The sequence below is a fragment of the Monodelphis domestica genome, chromosome 7, assembly GCF_027887165.1.
Source record: "Monodelphis domestica isolate mMonDom1 chromosome 7, mMonDom1.pri, whole genome shotgun sequence".
Lineage (NCBI taxonomy): Eukaryota > Metazoa > Chordata > Mammalia > Didelphimorphia > Didelphidae > Monodelphis > Monodelphis domestica.
In genome coordinates this window covers 290,431,090-290,451,403 of record NC_077233.1, presented here as the reverse complement: position 1 = coordinate 290,451,403, position 20,314 = coordinate 290,431,090, and the positions used below count along the sequence as shown (strand labels likewise).

General features: G+C 41.6%; 1 protein-coding gene across 8 annotated transcripts in view; it reads right to left on the bottom strand.

The window, feature by feature from the left end:
• The window catches only part of SPIN1 (spindlin 1), a 109,643-nt gene that overhangs the window by 45,622 nt on the left and 43,707 nt on the right, over positions 1 to 20,314 (bottom strand). For 7 of the 8 annotated variants that reach the window (XM_056804512.1, XM_007497818.3, XM_056804510.1 and 4 more), the window contains exon 2: positions 9,111 to 9,319. In XM_056804512.1, coding sequence (XP_056660490.1) covers positions 9,111 to 9,162 — 52 coding nt within the window. In that variant the 5' untranslated portion in view covers positions 9,163 to 9,319. Of the gene's footprint in view, positions 1 to 3,449; positions 3,594 to 9,110; positions 9,320 to 20,314 lie in introns of those variants that run through there. The other variant, XM_007497819.3, reaches the window with a different exon arrangement.

Below are 20,314 nucleotides of genomic sequence, written 5' to 3'. Positions count from 1 at the left end.
CTAATGGACTTCTCCAGTAATGGCGTTACAATGTCCCTGAAAACCTGCAGCGATCTACGAGAAAAACAAAACAAAACTCTCCTCAAGCAGAGGACAAACTGAGGGAGTAAAAACACGGAGGAAAAGCAACTGCCCGACTACAGAGGTTGAGGGGACATGATCGAGGAGAGACGCTAAATGAGCGCCCTAATGCAAATACCAACAACAGGGAAATGGATTCAGAGCAAGGACACATGTGACACCCAATGGAATGTGGGCTGGGGAGGGGTGGGGGTGGGGTTGGGGGGAGGAAAAGCAAATGATCTGTTTCCAATGAACAACGCATGAAAATGACCAAATAAAATAATGTTAAAAAAAAGAAGACAGCAGTGGAGGAGCAGAGATCAGGGTTCGAATGCCAATAGCTGGTTGTTCAGAATATCTAGAAGGGAGAAAGAAGGTACTACCAAGGAGGAGCTAATTAAGGAATAAGTTTTCACTGTCCATAAAGATATGGTCTCTAGGCAGTGTTCTCTGATGGGCTTAATCGAGCTAAGTGAACCAGTGCTGAGAGCTGAAGGAAGGGGAGAAAACCAGGCTTAAGACTCTATGAAATGGTGTTCAAAGGACAGTGTTTCTCTTCTTCCTCAGGGAGGTGGTGTTTGTGTTCTCAGTAATAGTGATAGAAAGACAAAGAGCATAAAAGACTGGAGGCATCCATTGGACTTCGCCCTTGACCTTGCAGGAAGTCCCAGCTTCCCAAGTTACAGACTAACAAAGACCTTAAAATACTTTAGGAGGAGCCAGAGTCTTAATGGGGTGAGAAGCCTCCTTTTTGTCCTGGTAGTCCTCTAGGGTAGCCTGGCCCTAGGCACGATCTTCCCCTTTGGTGTCCATTGTAAAGCATCAGCCCCTCCCAGAGAATCAGGTCTAGGACTCCTCCTTTCCTAGGGAGCCACAACCACCCTTAGTTCCCCAAGAGGTATACAAAGTCCCAAATTCTAGGGTGCAGCGGCACTCCCAGGGGCAGGCAGCCAGAGCTCCCAGGCCCTAGGAATGTGTTTTTGAAAACCTAAATTTACACACTCCCCCTCCCTTTAGGAGCTTGTCTTGGGGGAAGCCCCTGAGGACAGATCTGACCTTACCCAAGGACTGAACAGACTTGGAGATAAAGATTCCAGTTTAGGTAAGAGGGTGGGCAATCCAGCCTTAGGTGCCTCGTGCTTTTAGAAGCTTATTGACATTATTCAGAGGCCGCTCCCTGGCCTCCTCCTTTCCTAGTCTCCCCAGGAAAGCTAATGCCTCCCACTTGGGCCCTTTGTCCCTGACCCAGAAGAATCCTACTTCTCCCAGAGACCCTGGGCCCAGAGCTGTAGCCTGGGGGGTTGGGCTGGGCTCTCCTGATTAAAGATTTGGTTTTTCTGCCCATTTTAGTCATCTTCAGTCCATAAAAGGATGCTTTCTTTCTCTTGGACACAGGCAACCCCATCTAGTAGGGTGTATGCCAAAAGACAGGAAAAGAACCTCTACCGAGGTCTGCAGGGCTGAGAGAGAGCAGGAGCGGGCGCCGGGCAGGGTTAGGCGCGCCTCAGCACTCCACAGAAGGACGGTGCTCCCTGCAATGGATTCACTCCCATCCCAGGCTAGTCGGCCTTGCCCTGAACCCAGAGTTACAAAGGGAAGGTCAAGCAATCTCAAACCAATTCAGTAAATAAACCAAAGGGTGACACCTGGAGCCCCACGGATGGGACCAGATGTTGCCACTCCTCAGCCCCCCCAGCCTCTAGCTATTTCCTAAAACAGCCTAATTCTCCGGAGCCAGAACTCCTCCCAGTGGAAACCCTGCGGCTAGGGGGGTCCTAGTGCCTCACCCTGATTAAAGAACCTCATTCCTGCTCTTCTGGTGCTGAGGCCTCCCCACCCCAGAGAGGCTCACAATGGAGGGCTCCATCCCTCCAGCAATCTCACTTTTTGGGCCATCCCTTGGGGCTCTCTATCCAGTGTGCCTGCCTTAGTAACTGACCCTCCGGCATAATAGGCACATTAGGGAGTTAATCCCATAAGCACTCCCCCAGGTCCAAACAAAGGCTCAAGTGGCTCAACTGACCAAGAATCAATGTCAGGAAGCTCCCAGAAAAGAGCCCTCCCCCCCAGGGCTGAGCCCTTCCACCTCTCCTATAAAACCAAGGCAGGCCGCTTAGGAAGGAAGCCTCAGATCTTCAGGGCGCCGGTCCTCCCAGACTGGTCCCTCTGTGTGCACTCTGCTCTACTCATTCAGATGACAACAGGAAGTACTTCATTTTGTCTTTGTATTCCTACCATTTAGCCGGGCACACAATAAATGCTTATTGAATTGAACTGAGGGCAACAAAGCCAAAGGCCTGCTCTGTACCTTGCCCTGTGACTCTCCTGAAGGATTTCTAAATCAGTTACTATACTTAGCAGAAAGAAATGATGATGATGAATATCTGTATGATCAAGTCAACATTTATACATTACAAAGAATCAAATTTTAATCGGTTCCCCGATATAGGAAGCAAATGAAGGTCTTTTTTTTGAAGATGAGTATAGGCATACGTATGGTCATAAAAATATATTTTGACATCCTGAAAATTAGGACATTTTATTAAGAAAAGATTGAACAAATGATAATTAACAATTGCATAAAATATTGTCCATTTGAACTATGGGGAAATATTTACAAAGATCCCTAAAATGATCTTGATATTATACTCCTTTTACTGCCAACAGCTCTAAATGTCTGTCATCATCATTATTTTAACATTTGTTACTGCACTACAGCTTGAAAAAGGAACAAGCCTTTCCTCATATACACATAAAAATGCTTTTCAATATACACAATAAAGAATCTGTATTTAGAGCTGTTCTTAAAAGATATGTAACCTCCTCCCTAAGACCAACAAATATTTCGGTGTATAAGTTTCTAGTACTTGTGACTAGAACAGGAGCACAAAGTACTACAGAAAATAATCAAAGAGATAATAAAAGATCATCCCAGTGCAAACATCAACATGGAAAGAGGTTCTGATCAAGGACATATGTAAAACCCAGCTGAAGAGCATCAGCTATGGGAAGGGGAGGGGAGGGAAAGAATAGGATTCTTGTAACCAAGGAATAATGTTCTAAATTGACTAAATAAAATTTTCAAAAAAAAAGAGAGATAATTAAAACCCCATCTAGATATTTTACTAAAACTAATATAATTTCCTTGGGCTGATATCCAAATTCATGCAATAGCCAGGGGGGAAATTTCCAACTACAACTTTTCCCAAGAATTCAATGGAAATTCTGCTTGACTTTTTGATATTCACTACCTGCAAACCTAATTTCTAGGTCATCCTCTCCATGCAAATGCTCTTCTCTCTATTTTGGGGTTTTCCTGGTATGAGACAGAATTGGGTGTGCTATTCTCAGAATTGGTATTCAGCTTACAAAGGCTAGTTTGTTACCTTTTGTTGATTGAGGACTCCAGGACAAGCTTGGGAGAGAGACTGATGAAAGACAGAAAGGACAATAAACAACTGGATGGTTCCCCTTACTTCAGCTGAACAGGTTGGAAGAAGCTACAACCCAGTCACAGGTGTTTTGGATTGTAGGTCAGGGCCAGGAACAGGGGCCTGATGGGGAAGGAGGGAGGAGTCTTGTGTTGGTTACTTGTATATGTTGCCTGTTTGCTGCCTAGTTAGTCCCCATTTCTTTGTCCATCACTAAAGTGCTCTCTTTCATGAAGGGAATAAATAATTGCCTCTTTCTGATTCCAGGTTTTGTTTGAGTGAGTAAAGCATTTGTGCTCATTTTTATCTCACAGCTGAATGGGGCACTTGCCATCATTTTTATCTCACATTGACAAAGATAAGTGGTTTGCCATTTTCTTCTCTAGGCCATTTTACAGATGAGGAAAATGAGGCAAATAGGGTTAAATGACCTTCCAAGGATCACATAATTAAATAAATCTCAGGTCAGATTTGTACTCAGAAAGATGAACTGTCCTGACTCCAGGCCCAGTGCTCTAGCACAATTGTCACCTAGGTCCTCCCCCTAGGGTAGTGACTGCAAACCTTTTGGATACCCTATGCCACTCCATCCTCCCCCAGACAGGGAAGGAAGAGATCCCACTGGGCTAGTGGACAGAGGTGGGTGAAGTGAAAAAATGTCCTCAGAGTGGTGGAAAGGGGGAAGGGAGCAGTCCCTCTGCCTTTCTAGTAAGGAACTCTGGCAGGTGATGGTGTGCGTGCCCATAGAGAGGCTCTGTATGCCCTTTTAGGCACGTTCCATAGGATCACCATCATGGCCTTAGGGCTTCTGCATAGTTCTGTACAAAGTGATTTCTATTACCATAAATTATTTATCCTCAACTGCATTGGGACAGTAACTGATAAGAGAGGCTCCGAGCAAGTCATAAAAGTTATCATAATTTGTAAAGCAGGAACAACTTATACATTTAAGTTGTAAGTCAAGCTTAAGGTATTTTCATCATCCGGTATTCTTTATAACAATAAAAATTCAACTTTGAGTCAAAAAAGTCCCTCAGGCAAAGTGAGGAAAACCACATACTTTAGAAGAGACTCTCAGATATAGGCTGTAGTGGTGGCCACTGAGTTCCTCTTGAACTCTGGAATTCTATGACTATGGGACATAAGAACCTAGAGTAATATACTGAGAGTCCTCTAGTATTACTAAAAAAGATGCAGTTTTATCACCAATTTTTTTCCAGCATTGTGGCAACCACTGAAGGTGATTTTGTATATTATTGAAGTGAAAAGCATTGCACTAAATGTGAGGGATACAAATAGAAAAGCAAGATAGTCTCTCTTAAAGAATTTACATTCTAATAGGGGAGAAAATAAACAAGAAGTTTCAGTTACAAGTCAGCTACAAGTCAGGAAAGACTTGGTAAATCTTACTGAGTGCAGTAGCTAAGCAGATGGCAATATATCTTTTCAAATGTTTTTTCTATTGTTATTTCTGAAGTAGAAAGTTCTCATGAAGCTTCAAGTTGGCCTTGGGGTCTAGAGGCATTGTTATTTCTGGAATTTGAGAACTTATTTATTTCTGGTCAGTAGTTAGAGGTTGCAGGGATACTTAATGAGCATTTCTACTACAAAAGTCACTGTCTTACGTATTGAAATTAGAAAGAAATGAAATAAAGTTCTTGCCCTCAAATGTATATTCTATGAAAAACTCAAGGCTGAAGGAGAGGAAGTTAGCATTAAATAGAAAAGTTCAAATTTAAACCTCAGTCCACTGACTCCAGATCCAACACTACTCCTATTACAAATAGCCAAACCTTTCTCTCCCAAAATAAAATATCTTCTGAGGCTGTCTCCATTTTTACCAAAAGAAATATATCAGTATAAGGGAAGAGTATGTATTCTAGGACGGTGATGAAAAAAAAGAGAAAAAGATCCTGTGGGAATGTATTGGCTTAGTTTTATTTATTTTATTGAACATTTTCTAATTGAATTTTAAAACGACCTGGGAGATTTGTGGGATTTCTGCCCAACTGCATAAGAGCTATGAGTTTTGACTACTCTATTCTAGACAGTTTTGAAGCCCATCAATCTTAACAACAAAAAATAAAAGTGAAATATGAATAATGCTATATGCTTCAACTGTGATAATTATTGAAGTATAATGTATATTGAAGCTACATTAAGTAGCTTGATCCTCCAGCTAAGCATCTAAGGACCCCTCCAGTTTCTTGTGACTGCTTTGTATATTGAAGTACAACTACTTAATGTAGCTGAATTGATGAGTTGATTACAATGCCTATCTACTAGGCCTATTTTTCTGTTATAGATAAGTAAATCTCTTTTTGATAACAGTTGAATGACTTATAAGTGTCTCATATTGTTCTAATATCACACCTGCACTATCAGGGATCTGGTCTAGCCTGAGTTAGGGCCAGCCTAAAACAAATGGCACCGTCAACACGATTAAAATATAATGAACTCCTGGCAATGAGCAAGGCAAGAGAAAAGGAGCCTAGATTACTTTTAATATTCTGGTGGCCCTCTTGGTGATGCCTCTAGAATTGGTGTTTCCTTTTTGAGAAGCAATAAATGAGGATAAACTTGAATTCAAGAAGACTTTAATTCAGATTCTTTATTACTTTCCAGCTGTGTGACCCTGGACACTCTGAAGTCAAATATTGATTTTCTATTCAATTCTATTCTGTGATTGAGTCTATTCAGTAATCGCCAGAACCACGTTTCTTTGCCTCTAAGTTCAGAAGTTCATGAGTCCAGAAGTTCAATTTCCCCTCTGTTGTCCTATAAATCACCTTAACTCAAAGAAATGTTATCTCTATATGGCCTTGCAAACTCATGCGCAATTAAGGGAGATTTGTTATCCTACTAACAAGCTTTACAGAATGCAGGTGGGCGCCAAGAAGTCTACTTATCTCTCTTCAACTAACCAGCAGAAAGACTCTGTAAGTCAACCTCTCCTAACAGTAGGATGGGAAGGGGGGGTTGTTACTTGCTCCAAACATCTAGCCAATCATATTGTTTTTGTCATATATACTTTAGACTTTGAAACCAATCATATTGCTCTCCATCTATGATACTTCCTGTTCTTTGTTCTCTTGTACTTCTTGAGAACATATGAAAGCCAATAAGCTCCACCTTATGATCTTGGCTTGCTAAGAGTATAAGACCCATTTTGTTGTTGACTACCAGCCTCACCAATAAAATGAATATGCTTGTGTAAGACTATAAACTTACGGTTTTGACTAAATATAAGAATTCTAAAGTAATATTGTGGTCGCCGATTTAAAGATATTATGATGTAAGTCAAAATTGACCTTCAGTAGCTTTATTTACAAAGATGTAGAAAGAGTGAAAATGGAAAAATGTAGCTAAAGAGACAGATTTTAACAAGACTAGTAACCCTTCTCCCATTAAGTGAGACTAAGCCCCACAGGAGCTTCCCCACGTCGGGTGGAATCTTCAATTAGTTCCACCAATGCAGACTCCTCCAAAGCCAAGGCAGGAATATCCTGAACCAATCTCTCCAGAAGTTAGGAAAGGAAGGCCAGCTACTCACCCACCCAAGATGAAGTCCAAAGGAGAAAATCCAGGAGCAGTCCTCCAAGAATCAAGGTGAAGGTCCCTTGGACAGAAGTTCAGGACCTTTTATAGTCTTTACCTTTTCCACATTACTTCCTGTCCCTTCCTCCACTTTATGGGAACCAATTACAATCTTTCAATTTGCCTAGCAAATTGGACAGTGGCCTCTAGAGTGGTCACCTACTTTAGCAAGTGACTTGTAAACCCTCTTAGTGTTAAGTAGGGGTGTTTTTAAGCTTTTGATTAATTTAAATTAAAAACTGCTGATAGATAAACAAAGAGAGTTTGATTCACTCTTCACAGTTGAAAACTTTATTGCCTTGGTTTATCATAATTTTCAAACATAATTTGATTTCTCAAAGCTTCAGTTACCTAATCTGTAAAATAAGAATAATAATAGTGCCTACTTCCTCATCTGGGCAGCTAGGTAGTATAGTAGTTAACACTGCAGGCCTCAAATCAGGAAGACTAATCTTCATGAGTTCAAATCTAGTCTTGGACACTTACTAACTGTGTAACCCTGGATAAGTCACTTAACCCTGCTTGCCTAAGTTTTCTCATCTGTAAAATGAGATGGAAAAGAAAATGGCAAACCACTTCAGTATCTATATCAAGAAAACCCCAAATAGGATCACAAAGCGTTGGCCATGACTAAACAACAATAACATCCTCATCATGAGGATAAAATTAAATATCTGGTAAGAGCTTTATAGACCCTAAAGCACTACATCAATGCTAACAATTAACAACTATTACTGTGAAACACCTCTCAATCGTGTAAAACTAAGAGAATAAATTGCTTATGACTATTCGACAAGAGAATAATGTGAGTAAGCTCTACATCCTTAAAAAAGATAATTGTTGGTAAACTGTTTTGGCCCTCTTGCTCGGCTGGCCACAACAGACCGAGAATTTAAACTTCCTCCAAGGTCTATTTGAGAATCAAACTCTTCAGAATTCAGTTTACTTTTAAATCAATCTGAAGAAACTGATGAAGGTTAGAGGATAGATGCAGAAAGAAAAATTACCCCCTTCAAAAGTAAATGAAAAATTCACAAGAGGATTAGTTGTGCTTAGCACTGACTGAGGCTGGATACCTTTGTATTGCAATTAATTGGTCAGGATCAGCCAGAGGGTTGGGGGTGGGGGTGGGGTGGGGGTGCTCCTTTCCTCAAGTGTATTTTCCCCTCCCCCTCCCCCATCTTTTGTTAGTCACATTTATGTAAACTGTTAGGTTATAAATGGCTTTTTGGAAATGACAAAGCAGCTGAAGCCCCTAAGCTCAGTCCTATGATATTATATGGATAGCCAGATATTAAAGGATGTCAAAAAAGGCCCCCAACAATGAGAAAATTCAAACAAAGGACCCTTTGAAGAGAGCCCCCCAAAATGGCTATTGCATGCACATGGAAAATAGAGCTCAGGAATCTAGTTTGCTGTTTTTGTATTGCTTTCTATTGGTCCTCCAGAAGAAAAGAGCCGTCATTTCCCACTAGGAACGCACCACATGGAAATGGCCAAATATGTTCCCTCAGAACAATCGACTTGGTCCAACTACCACCCCCCACCCCAACACACACTATTTCCTTCCTAAACTTCTGGAGTCAGGTGACTTGAATCCACACCCATTTACTGTACACCTTCTTTTCCATTTTCTCCCTCTGTCATCCAAAAGCAACAATGGTGCTCTACTCTTCCTTATCTTATATCCTTTTACTGAGAAACTACAATTTGCTGCTACATTCAAGTACATATTACGTACTTCCTATGCACATAGCAAGATGCAGAGTACTAAGGGTATTGTAACAGAAATGCATCATCATTCCATGATCTGGAATATTGTATTTCTCACTTATTTTGAAATTTAATTTACGAGTGACAGTTACAGGGTAATTTTAAACCTACAATTTCATCGTGTCTTTTAAAACAAAAACGGATACATGAAAGATAAGACTGAAGACCGACGAGAATCTGAATTTAGCCGTAAATAAACTGTAGCAACGAATCCGTCTCAGAAACCACCAACACAAACTGTCTTACCTGCATCAGCTCTGGATCGCTGGCCTGCTGTTTTTCCAAATGGGGTCTTCATTCATCTGTGTTTAAGTGAGCAGCAAAGCTGCTAGACTAGGGTGAAAATCCAGTACTTTGTAAATTTTTTCTCCTGAATTTCAACGTTCTTGTTAATCCACCATCCAAGCGCGAATTTCTTCTCCAAGTTCAGAAGAAATACTTTATATTATAACACTCTGTAAAACAATGAAAAGATAATTACCCGGAGCCAAAGAAATAAAACAAAAAGAAGACAAATGATTTTTTAAATAGCGTCAAATTTTAAATAAAATTTATACAAATATTGCCTAAGGCACAATTTCCTGGTATTTCTTAAAACATTCCCAAGCCCCCAGAGCCACAAGTAGCCCCCGTAATATTAGAGCACAACTTGTTTTGTTGTGCTTTGCTTTCTGGCACTTTGAAACTTGCTGTTATTGGTGATGCTGTTCGACAAATTGAAGATTCGTGGAAACTCTGTGCCAGGCAAGTCTACGGGTCCTATTTTTCCAACAGCACGTACTCACATCATGTCTCTGGAAAACTTGGAAATTCTTGCACTATTTCAAACGTTGACATTATTAGCACTAATATATGATCAGCGATCAGCGGTCTTGGGCGCTACTCCTTTTCATTGCTTTGGGCCACTAGATAAGACACACAGCAAACTGAATAGATGTGGTATGTGTTCTGACTGTCCCACTACCCAGCGGCTTCCCTGTCTCTCATTCTCATCCAGCCTTCCCTATGCTCTGAAACACAGTATTGAAGAAGATTCTTACAAAAACAGTTGGTGATAAAGCACGGGGCAGGGTTTAAGACTGACTTTAATTTTGAAAGAAGTTCTTCTGCGAGCAAAGATCGTCAAAGGGCACGGAACGCCAGAGAGCTCTAATTGTAGAGACGATCCGTGCGGCAGCACACCTCACAGCCACCCCAACCTTCAGCAGCCTCCAACGTCATCAGTCAGCAAGAATATGATGAGCATAATATTACTGCACACGTAGGACCACAGCATCATGGTGTAAACGTAACTTTTATAAGCACTGGGAACCCCCCAAAATCACGTGACTCACTTTACTGTGATATTTATTTTATTGCCGTATTAACTGTATTTTGGCGTTCTGGAACTGAATCCAAACCACATGTGAAAAAGTCTCTATAATCTGCACAGAAGGACAATGCATTAAGGAATAATTTGGTTTTAAGTCATTTGTTGGCTAGGCAGATTTACAAAGTAATGGTCGGTAGACTCTCCAGTTTGTCCAAAGACCTCAAATTGAAGAGTAAAGCAAATCATCGTACTCAAAAACATTATGTCCAAAAGATTCATTAACAAAAACAATTAAACCAGGATACAATTAGGATATAAAATTAAGTCATCTGATTTCTAATTGGACAAAAGTTTAGGGCCTTTCCAAGTTAGAAGAGGAAAAGAACTGGTTGGGAGGGGAATGAGTACGTTTTGGGGTTCTCTGCATTAAACTAAAGGATGCAGATTAAGTATAACCAACTGTACATATACAGAACAATAGATGCTTTCTATAGTCTGGCTTCTCATGGATGAATAATAGGAAAACAATAAAATAGAGGAGCATACATGTGGCGGCACAAGATGGAGTCTATGCTCTCAAGTTAAAATCTGATTGGTCGTTCTAATTCCATTTTATACAGGATCTTTATTTTCTCTTAATATTAGCATTCCTGAGATTTCCAGCAGTAGTACAAGTTGTCTAAGACAGTCCCACAATGCTCCAAACTTCTCTCCTGCCTCTCCCTTTCACCTTCTGTCTTAGTATCAATTCTAAGTTAGAAGAGTGGTAAGGCTTAAGTGACTTCCTTGCCCAGGGTCACACAGCTAGGATGGGTCTGAGGCCAGATATGAAGCCAAGTCCTCCCCACTCTGTCCATTGTGATACCTAGCTGCCCCCAGGCCTAATTTTCTTGAATTGATATTTGAATACTGGTTACAAAAACAGACTAGATTTGGGTTTTCAGGGCTATTATGAAAATGAATAACTTCTGCTCCATAACCATCTATAGTGTGATGTGTTCTTTCCACAAAAGGCAAAGGCTAGGCCCTAGGTCGGTGATGGTGAACCTATGGCATGAGTGCCAAAGAAGGCACACAAACCGCTCTTTGTGGGCATCCCCTGCCCCTTTGCCCAGCAGATCAATGGGAGTGCACAGGGGGGTAAGGTGGGTAGATCACAAGCAGCAAAGCTGGGGGGGGGGGGGGGGGGAGAAGGAGGGCAGAGTGTTCAGGTCATTCCCCCTCCCGGAAGGACATTCCTCACTACACCCTCCCCTCTGCCCAGCAGCCCAATGGGAGCACTTCCTCCCCCTCCCCCTCCCCTTTATGGGGTAATGTGAAATTTAGATTACTCCACCCTACTTGGATCATACTTTATGGAGAAGATGAAATTGTAATCTTCTGATTGAACAATGAAGGTAGTTAGTTCTTACTTCATAGTGAAGCTAGAACTTTAAGCTAAGTCTGTTTTAAGATCTTACTACAAAAAGGTGTTAAGTAACTGTAAAGGGTAAATTAATCACAAAAAGGGTAAGTAACTAACAAAAGGTGAAGTTAACAAAGAAATGTTAAGTAACTCAAAAGATATAATCTAATCAAAGAAGATGAGAATTAAAGAAAGGGAGTCCTGGAGAAAAGCCTCCGATGTGATTGGTAGACATGAAAATTTAGAGGAGGGGACACAAGGGTGAAAGGTCTATAATGTCCTCTCTCTGGTTCCCTTTGGCGGCAGAGAGGTGGTTGGTGACAGCATGCTGGGCCTTTTGGCATCTTGGCGTGGCTACAACTATTGTCCGGTTCGGTGGTGAGTTCTGGCTGAGTTTTCCCTCCTTTACTTTCCAAATTTTATCCTTTTAGAAGCCTCTAATCTTCTTCAGAGACCTAGAGGCAGAGATCTTGAACTCCCCCTGACACAGGCCAGGCAGGACAAATCCTATACCCTCTTCCCTCTATATTAATTAAAATTACCATAAATTTCCAGACTGACGGGTATTTTATTGGGGATTTTCCCTGGTGACCAATTAATTTAAATTTTAAATCACAACCCTTAAATTATCTTTACAGTAAAGGGGGTGGGGAGGAGCTCACCCAACACTCAATAGGGAGAGGAGCACAGCACTGTCTCTAAAAGGTTTGCCATCACTGCCCTAGGTTATCTTGGCCCTCAGATTACAGATTTATTATGAAACAAAGAAAAACTAAAACTGAGAAGAATAGAACATTTGCTACCATTAGGCATCTCTTTCCAAAATATATAGGAAGAAGAGTCAATGGCATATTAAAGACCTTATAGTGATTTACAGGAATTTCTTAGCATTTTGTGCCTAATTGTATGAAATAAAAAATTTCTATGTAAAATGTCTGATTCTCTTCTTATGTTAAAAGTGTCCATCTTTGCAAAGTGTTTTAAAATCATTATCTCATTTGAACTTCCCAACTACTCTGGGGAGTAGGTGCTAAATTTATCAACAGAGGTAAATGACTAACTTGCACAGAGTCACACAGCTAATACATGTTTGAGCATATATTTGAAGTCAGGTCTTGCAAGCCCAGTACTCCATCCATTTTACCACCTTCCTGCCTTATTGATAGCTTTGCGTTTAACTCTATTGGTATTACCCCATCATGATCACAATTGTGTAGTCTCAACCTCGTATATTACAATAAATTCCAATTAGATAAAGATCTAAATAGAAAAAGCTGTATCATAAAAAATTAGAGGATGAATTATGGATGAAAAGAAATTATATAAACAAACACAGCACAAAAGAACAAAATAGAACACCCTGCTTAACAAAATTCAATGACTTTATACAAATAAAATTAACACACCAAGTATCAGAAAAGATAAATACCAAGAATTACTGAAAAAGTTTGACATCCAAATTCTGAGTTGATATGTGCTAGATTAAATTGTTCCCCAATAAATGATGGATATGAAGTTTTCCTAGAAATAACAAAACTTATCCTATCTGCAACTTTATAAAATGCTCAAGATATCTAATAATCACTAAAATGAAAATATAAACAGCCCTAAGGTATTAAATGTACCAAGTTAACAGTGATGGAGAAAGGATAGAGAAATTTATTGTAGAAGTAAATGTGTAAAAGAAAACTCCCTAATTCACCAAGGGATGGAGCTTTGAGATGGTCCAACTGTTTTGGTAAATAATTTAGAATTATTTATGAAGTTATTAAGTTGTTCAAGGATTCCATTACTGCAAATATACCAAAATGAGATTATCAGGTGCAAGAAAAGATCCATATGTACAAAAACTGCAAATGGCATCATTAAAAGTTGAAAAAAAAATGTCCCTGATGATTAGAGAATGGCTAAACAATGTAAATATAATGCTGCCAAAGGAATGATGATTTGAATTTTTTAAAAAATATTATTATATGTAATAGCTACAACAATGTAAATAGAATCATCATAGAAACGTCAAAATCATGATAAAATATAATGGCAAAATCTGTACCCCAAATTAAAGGGCATAGCCTTCTTTATATTAACAATTAACCACAAAAGTATAAAACTACTTTTGCTATCAATCACCAGCATGCTTTTAGGTAGTTCTACTTAATTGTTTTCTGGAAATGTGGCTTCTCTTCTCTGGACCTTTGAAGTGGAAGAGTATTGTGTAAAAAAAGAAATTTATCAATACATTTTTAAAAAGGAAACTCTGTTTATCTCAATGTTTACTGCCCTGTTGTCTGGTGATTTTCATGATTAAAAATAATAGCCTTTTTTCTCACAGGTTAGCTAATAAAAAGAATTTAAGAGTACAAATGCTAATAATGATCAGTCAAAATAGAACTACGAATTGTTTTAAGTCCTTGCATGTGTGCTTTTCCATCACTGCTGTACTCTTTTTATCTGCTCCTCAGTTTCAGGTGCAAGTGACAAACATAATCCTTACCCATGGACCCAGAGAGAAGTTTGAGCTGTGGCAACCTTAAAAGTTAGGATTTCAGTCCGGGTGGTACTGATGGTCAGGCAGTCAGTCTGTCATTTGAAAGGACTACGCTAAATTTGTAGTTCTCAAGTGTTTTGGTTTCGTAAACCTTTTATACTCTCAAAAATGATTGAAGAACTTGAAGAGTTCAACGTTTACTGTATTAGAAATTTAATAAAATCTGAAGAGCCACGGGAGGTCCCGAGTTCAAATGTGACGTCAGACTAGCTGTGCAACCCTAGGCAAGTCATTTAACTAGCAGTACTACATAGACCTTAGCCCTCCTCCTCTGCGATCCCGAGATGGAAAGTGAGGGTGTAAAGAAGAAGAAGAGAATGGAAATGCAGGGAGACTAGTTTATTCAGGACTTAGGATGCCAAATCGAGGGAGGGGAAAGGTGGTTATCTTTAGACGTTATAGGAAGCCTGGGGGAGAAGAGCAAGTGCAATGGGTCTATCTGAGAGAGCGCAAAGGCAAGCTGTCCGTGCCTCGGCAACACATTGCCTGAGACAGTGAAGGGCCGAAGGGCGGTGAGCTTGGGATGATGGCGCCAGCAAGGACACCGGGAAGTGAGGAAGGTCCAGAGTGTGGAACGTGGAGCACGAGCTGTCCAGAAGGCCTCGAATTCGGCCGGGTGCTGGACACAGAAAGAGACTGGGGAGCGAGCAGACACACCGAATCCAGGGGTGCCCCTCCGATCACCAGGGAAGCACGAGGCCCCCTCCCTGGAGGCGTGATCTGGACGAGGGCCCGTCCAGGGAGACAAGAACCTGCCCGTCTGTCTAAGCATGCAGCTCACTGGGCCGATCTAGAAGAACCCACTTTCTGCTTCTGGCCGAGTGTTCGGATGCCGACTTTCCCATGGAGGCAGAGCAATGACGTCACTCCATCCGGGTCTTCTCCCGCAAGCAGCTCGCTGCCCTTTAGTGCCGAGCCATGCTGCTCCCAGCTACAAGCGAGCACCACCCGCATGAGCTACAGGAGATCAAAGGGGTCTGGCAGTGGCGCAAATCCATGAATGGCCCGACAGCTTATTTAGATGGAGCAGAGCCACCTGACCTCGGGCTGCCCCCGAGGGGCAGGGGCAGCGACTCGGCTCTGCCCCTGCCGCAGGGGAGAGGAGTGGGAAGGGGCAGGAGCAGGAAGAGAGTGGAGGCGGTGACAGACAGACAGACGGACAGACAGACAGCAGGTGTTCACTCATCGCTGCACCTGCAGCCATCTGGAACCAACTGTGAAAACCCACCAGAAGCCACCATTTGACGCCCAACTTGGAAAATGCCCAGGAATAGGAATAATGTTTGTGTGATCCAGGAGGAATCCGCCTTCTTCCACGGCCGCTGTTTCCCGTGACCCTGCCCCCTTCCAGAGGGCGCCTGGGGTTTGGGTCAGGGAGGGGGGGCGGTACACGGTACAGTGGCTAGCTCGCCGGCCTCTCAAGGACCGCCCCCAAGAGCCACCGAGTTACAGGAGAGCTCTTCATCTGACCTGGGGCTCCCTGCAGAGGAAATCCTAGATCAGCGTACAAACGTTTACCCATAACCCCTTTCAATGGCATTAGGATCTCGATTTAAATACCAACAAAACTGTGTACATGTGGTCAAGATAAATTAACTTCGGAAACAAAACCTCTGTCAAAAAGAACGACACAGTAGTCAACGGCAGCATACGTCGAGAATACCCTTTCTATAAAGCAATTTCTGATTTCTAAAAAATCCTAGCAAAAAACAAAACAAGAGCAAGATATCCAGAAAGCGTGATAAAGCCAACTAGGAGCCATATGAAGAATGTGAAGATAATCGAAATTGGAAACAATAATTAGTATAATTAATCCCATAAATAAAGGTAAACACAACTGGCAAAGGAGACACAATTATCCCTCTCTAAAAGTCAACACAATTCTTTGCTTAGAAAACCATAGAGAAGGGCAGCGAGATGACTCAACAGATAATGCACCAGGACAGGAGATGGAAGATCCAAGGTTCAAATCTGTACTTAGACATTTCCAGGCTGTGCGACTGAGCAAGGCGCTTAACCCCGATTGTCTAGCACTTACTGTTCCTTCTGCCTTGGAACCAATGGTTAGTATTTATTCTGAGACAGAAAGTAAGGGTCTAAAGATTACAGAGAAAAGAAAATTCTAGAGAATCAACCAAAAAAGGGAGCTAAAATCGCGTAGGAGATGGTCTTATGGGTCAGGAAAAGCTGGCTCCAAGTCCAGGCTGATATAGGCTATTCATATGACCCCAGCAATTCACTTATCCTTTTAGGGCTGCCAGCCAATTCTATAAAACTAAATTTCGAAAAAAGTATCAGTGTGCACAGGTAGAAAGGATGCCCTCTATCAATCAACTGACAGTGTGTCTCGCTCAATCCCAATCCATTCCTCTGCCGATGCCTTCCAAAAATGTAGCAAGAAAAATGAATCTATAAAAGTCACTGGAATTTCTATTCAGGGCTAAAAAGAACTCGAAGCAAAAAATATAAAGGAAATTCAAAAGCACTACAAGTTCACAGCATTTTTGAGTTCAAGACAAATTAAGAATCATATGGAGACATCTATGAAACACAGTTTTATAAAAATAAAGGAAAAAATTACTGGAGAATCATCGGTTTTAGCCAGGCACATCAATTTACTAATCATGCTACCTAAGCGAATCAAAAATGTTCAAATTATCCAACAACTGCTCTCCTTTCACATGCTATCAAGATTATGTTTAGAATTCTGCAAGCTACACTTTCTGTGGCAGCAAAACACTGGAAAATGAGGAGATGTCCCTTGCCTGCAGAATGGCTGAACAAACTGTGGCGTCTGGTGATGGAATACTACTATGAGGCTATGCTAGAAGGAATGACGAATTGCTTGATTTCTATATGAACTGGAAAGACCTCTGTGAACTGCTGTGGAGTGAAATGAGCAGAACCAGGAGAACGCTGTACATAGTAGGAGCAGAAACCCAGAAGAAAACGCCATTTGTCACTTGTTTATACAGGCATATGAACTGGGATTTTGGTTATGAAAGAGTACTCCATTACGAAAATGAATAATACGGAAATGGGTTTTGAGTGTATAACCCAGTGGAACTGCCTGTCAACTCCAGGAGGAAGGAGGAAAGAGAGGAGGGAGACAACATGAATCAGGTAACTGGAAAAAATTAAAAATAAGTGAAATTGCCCATGTAAATAAAATAAAATAAGAAAAAACACTAGAAATCCCAAGAATAAATGAATCTTTCCTTTAAAAAAAAAAAGATTCTGCAAGCTACTATGCTTCTGCAATATGCAAAGCAAGAATTAGCAGAAAAACAGGTCGACTTTCAAAGGTATAAAGGAACTGTAGACCAAATTGCCAACATTCGTGGCATCACAGAGAAAGGAAGGGAATTCCAAAGATCTACTTCTGCTTCTTCAGCTCTGTGGATCACAAGAAAATGTATTCAGTCCTAAAGAGATGGGAATTCCAGAGTTCTCGTGAGGAAGCTGTATGTAGGTTAAGAAACAACAGGTAAAATCAGACATGGAACAACTGACAACACCGGGAAAGGACAACATACAGGTACATTGGCGCCTCGTTCATTTAATTTAGATGTAGAGTGCACCATGTGACATGCCACACTAGCATTAAGAAGAACGAAGAAGCTTCTGGATGAAAGTTGAAAATGAAGATAAAAAAGATCCTGACAACGAGTGCCGCCCCTTTCTGGCAAACAGGGAAAAGAAAGGGAAGCAAAGGCAGATTTCCTATGTTGGGCCAAAAGATCACTGCCAATGGCTACTGCAGTCAGGAAGTTAGAAACTATGGCACGTGTGCACAGGACACTAAAAAGCAGACGTGCATCAGCTTGCTGACAAAGGCGAGCACAGTCAAGGACGCGGTTTTTCCAGTAGCAATGCCTCCCGGTGAAGGCTGGACTATAAGGAAAGCTCCAGTGCCACCGAACTTGAGAGAAAACTGGAGTCTGCTGGGCAGCAAGGAGATCAACTCAGCCAACACTTAATTAATTCAGACCATTCACTGGAAGGCCAAATGCTGAAGCTGAAGTTAAAGACTTGGGCCACACAATGAGATGGCAGGACTCCACTGGGACAAGATTCTGATGTTGGGAAAGATCAAAGGCAAAAGGAGGAGGGGATGTCAGAGGATGAGGTGGACAAATAGTGTCCTGGAATCAATGACTATGAACTTCAACTTCAAAGAGATGGTAGAGGATAGCTACGGTTCATGGGGTGACAGAGTCAGACGTGACTAAACGACAACAACATGAATTTACAGGCCAATAAGCTTTAGGGGCTTCGGGGGCAAAAATATGACAGTGAGGTGACATTTTTTTCCAGGCCATTATACAGAGGAAGAAACTGAGGTCAAGTAAAATGACTTACCCAAGGTACATGGATAGTGTCTAAGACCACATTTGGTTCAAAGATATTTTATTTTCCCAATTACATGTAATAACAATTTTCAACATACATTTATAAGACTGTTTGAACACAGATCTTCCTGATTCTGGGTCCACATTCTATCCACTGTGCCACCTAGATGACAGACTATTTATAAAACTGGACAAAAGAAGAGCAAGATTTACAAATTTTATTTGGAAAAAATGTTCTAGAATCTTAAGGGAAATAAAGAAAAATAAAATAGCAATGAAAAAGCACTTGCATTTCTTCGGGTCTCAAAATACATTAAAGTAATAACTAAAAAAACCACACTACTTTGTACTGATTTTTAAAAAAGGAAAATAGATCACTAGAATTGACTAGGTAGTCAAGAGCCAGAAGCACTGAAAAAAGCAGTCTCATATTGATATTCAAATCATTCAAAAAATATTATTCAAATTATAAATACGTGAGGAAGGTCTCTCTGTTTGACAAGAATTGCCAGGAAAAATGGGAAGCAGTTTGGCTTCAATCTGTATCTTGTACCGCACCCAACAAACTAAGCTGCAAATGAAAATACTTTGAAACAGATGAAGAATGAAGGGAGGCGCACTGCTTCACAAGTCTCCTCTCATTTCGTCTGTACAGCATGGGGCGGAGGGCTACGGTGGCCCCACTTCAGGGATGAGGTGACTGAGGTAGGCAGCGGGCACCCAACGCCCAAGCAGTAGCTGAAGCCACACTTGAGCTCAGCGCGCTCTCTCCACTCGCCAGCGGCTCAGGGCCTCAACAATCCCCGCCCTCTCAAGGACCACTTCCACACGCCTCTCTTGGGCACGTTCCCGCCCCACCATTACAAGGCGCGCACGTTTCCCTTATCTCCGTGTCATCAAGGCCACGGCGGCTTAAACAGAGAACCGGCATCTTTACAACGGGGCCTGGGGACAAAGATGTGAAGCAAAAGCCGTCTCTCTCCCTGCTGTCCTGGAAACGCTAACCCAAAGCCCCGACACAAAGAATCGGGTCCCCGAGTCGCCGGCTCGGAGGCAGCGTGTGCCGCGAGCTGGTGCCCCGGACGTTCCTCGAGTCCAGGCTGTGACACCCACTGAGTGTCTGACCCCAAGCAAGTGATCCAAAGTGCTTTGTTTGGGTGCACTTTAAGCCTTAATAGCTTACTGACTCGTGAGACACCCTTCCGAGGTCAGACCATTTTTTAGGTCTCAGCTATAGCCATGCATCCCTTTCTTGAGTCCCAAAGACTGAAAACAAAGTGGACACCCACCGCCTGGGTCTCGTCTCCGTTTATTTCAGAATGCACTTTAGGTCCAGACCGTGTTTTGATGAATTAATTGTGTTTCTCATTCACAATAACATTCGAATCATTCACATCTCAATCTTCATTTAGCCATCTGTCAAATACAAAGCATGTTTCCGCTTCTTTGCTCCCATAAGGGGAGAAAATGAAGTTTTGCGGCAGTTGGGTAGTTCAGCAGATTTGCACCCCGGTCCTGGGGAGTTCAAATCCAGCCTCAAATTCTTCGTTGTAAGTCCCCGGGCAAGTCCCTTTGCCTCCGTTTCCTCATTTTTAAAATGGAGATACTGAGAGCATCTATGTTTCAGGATTGATATGAGGACCAAATAAAATAATAACTGTGAAGTGCTCGGCCCACCGTGAGATTTCATCAGGCCTTCCTTCCTTGTACTTTCCTAAGGACATCTGGCAGGCAAGGAAATCAATAGGTTCATTGTTGAATTGGGGGACTTCAGATAGAATTCCACGTTGTTTTCCATAAAGGTTAGCATTTGAGAACACTTTTGAAGAAATG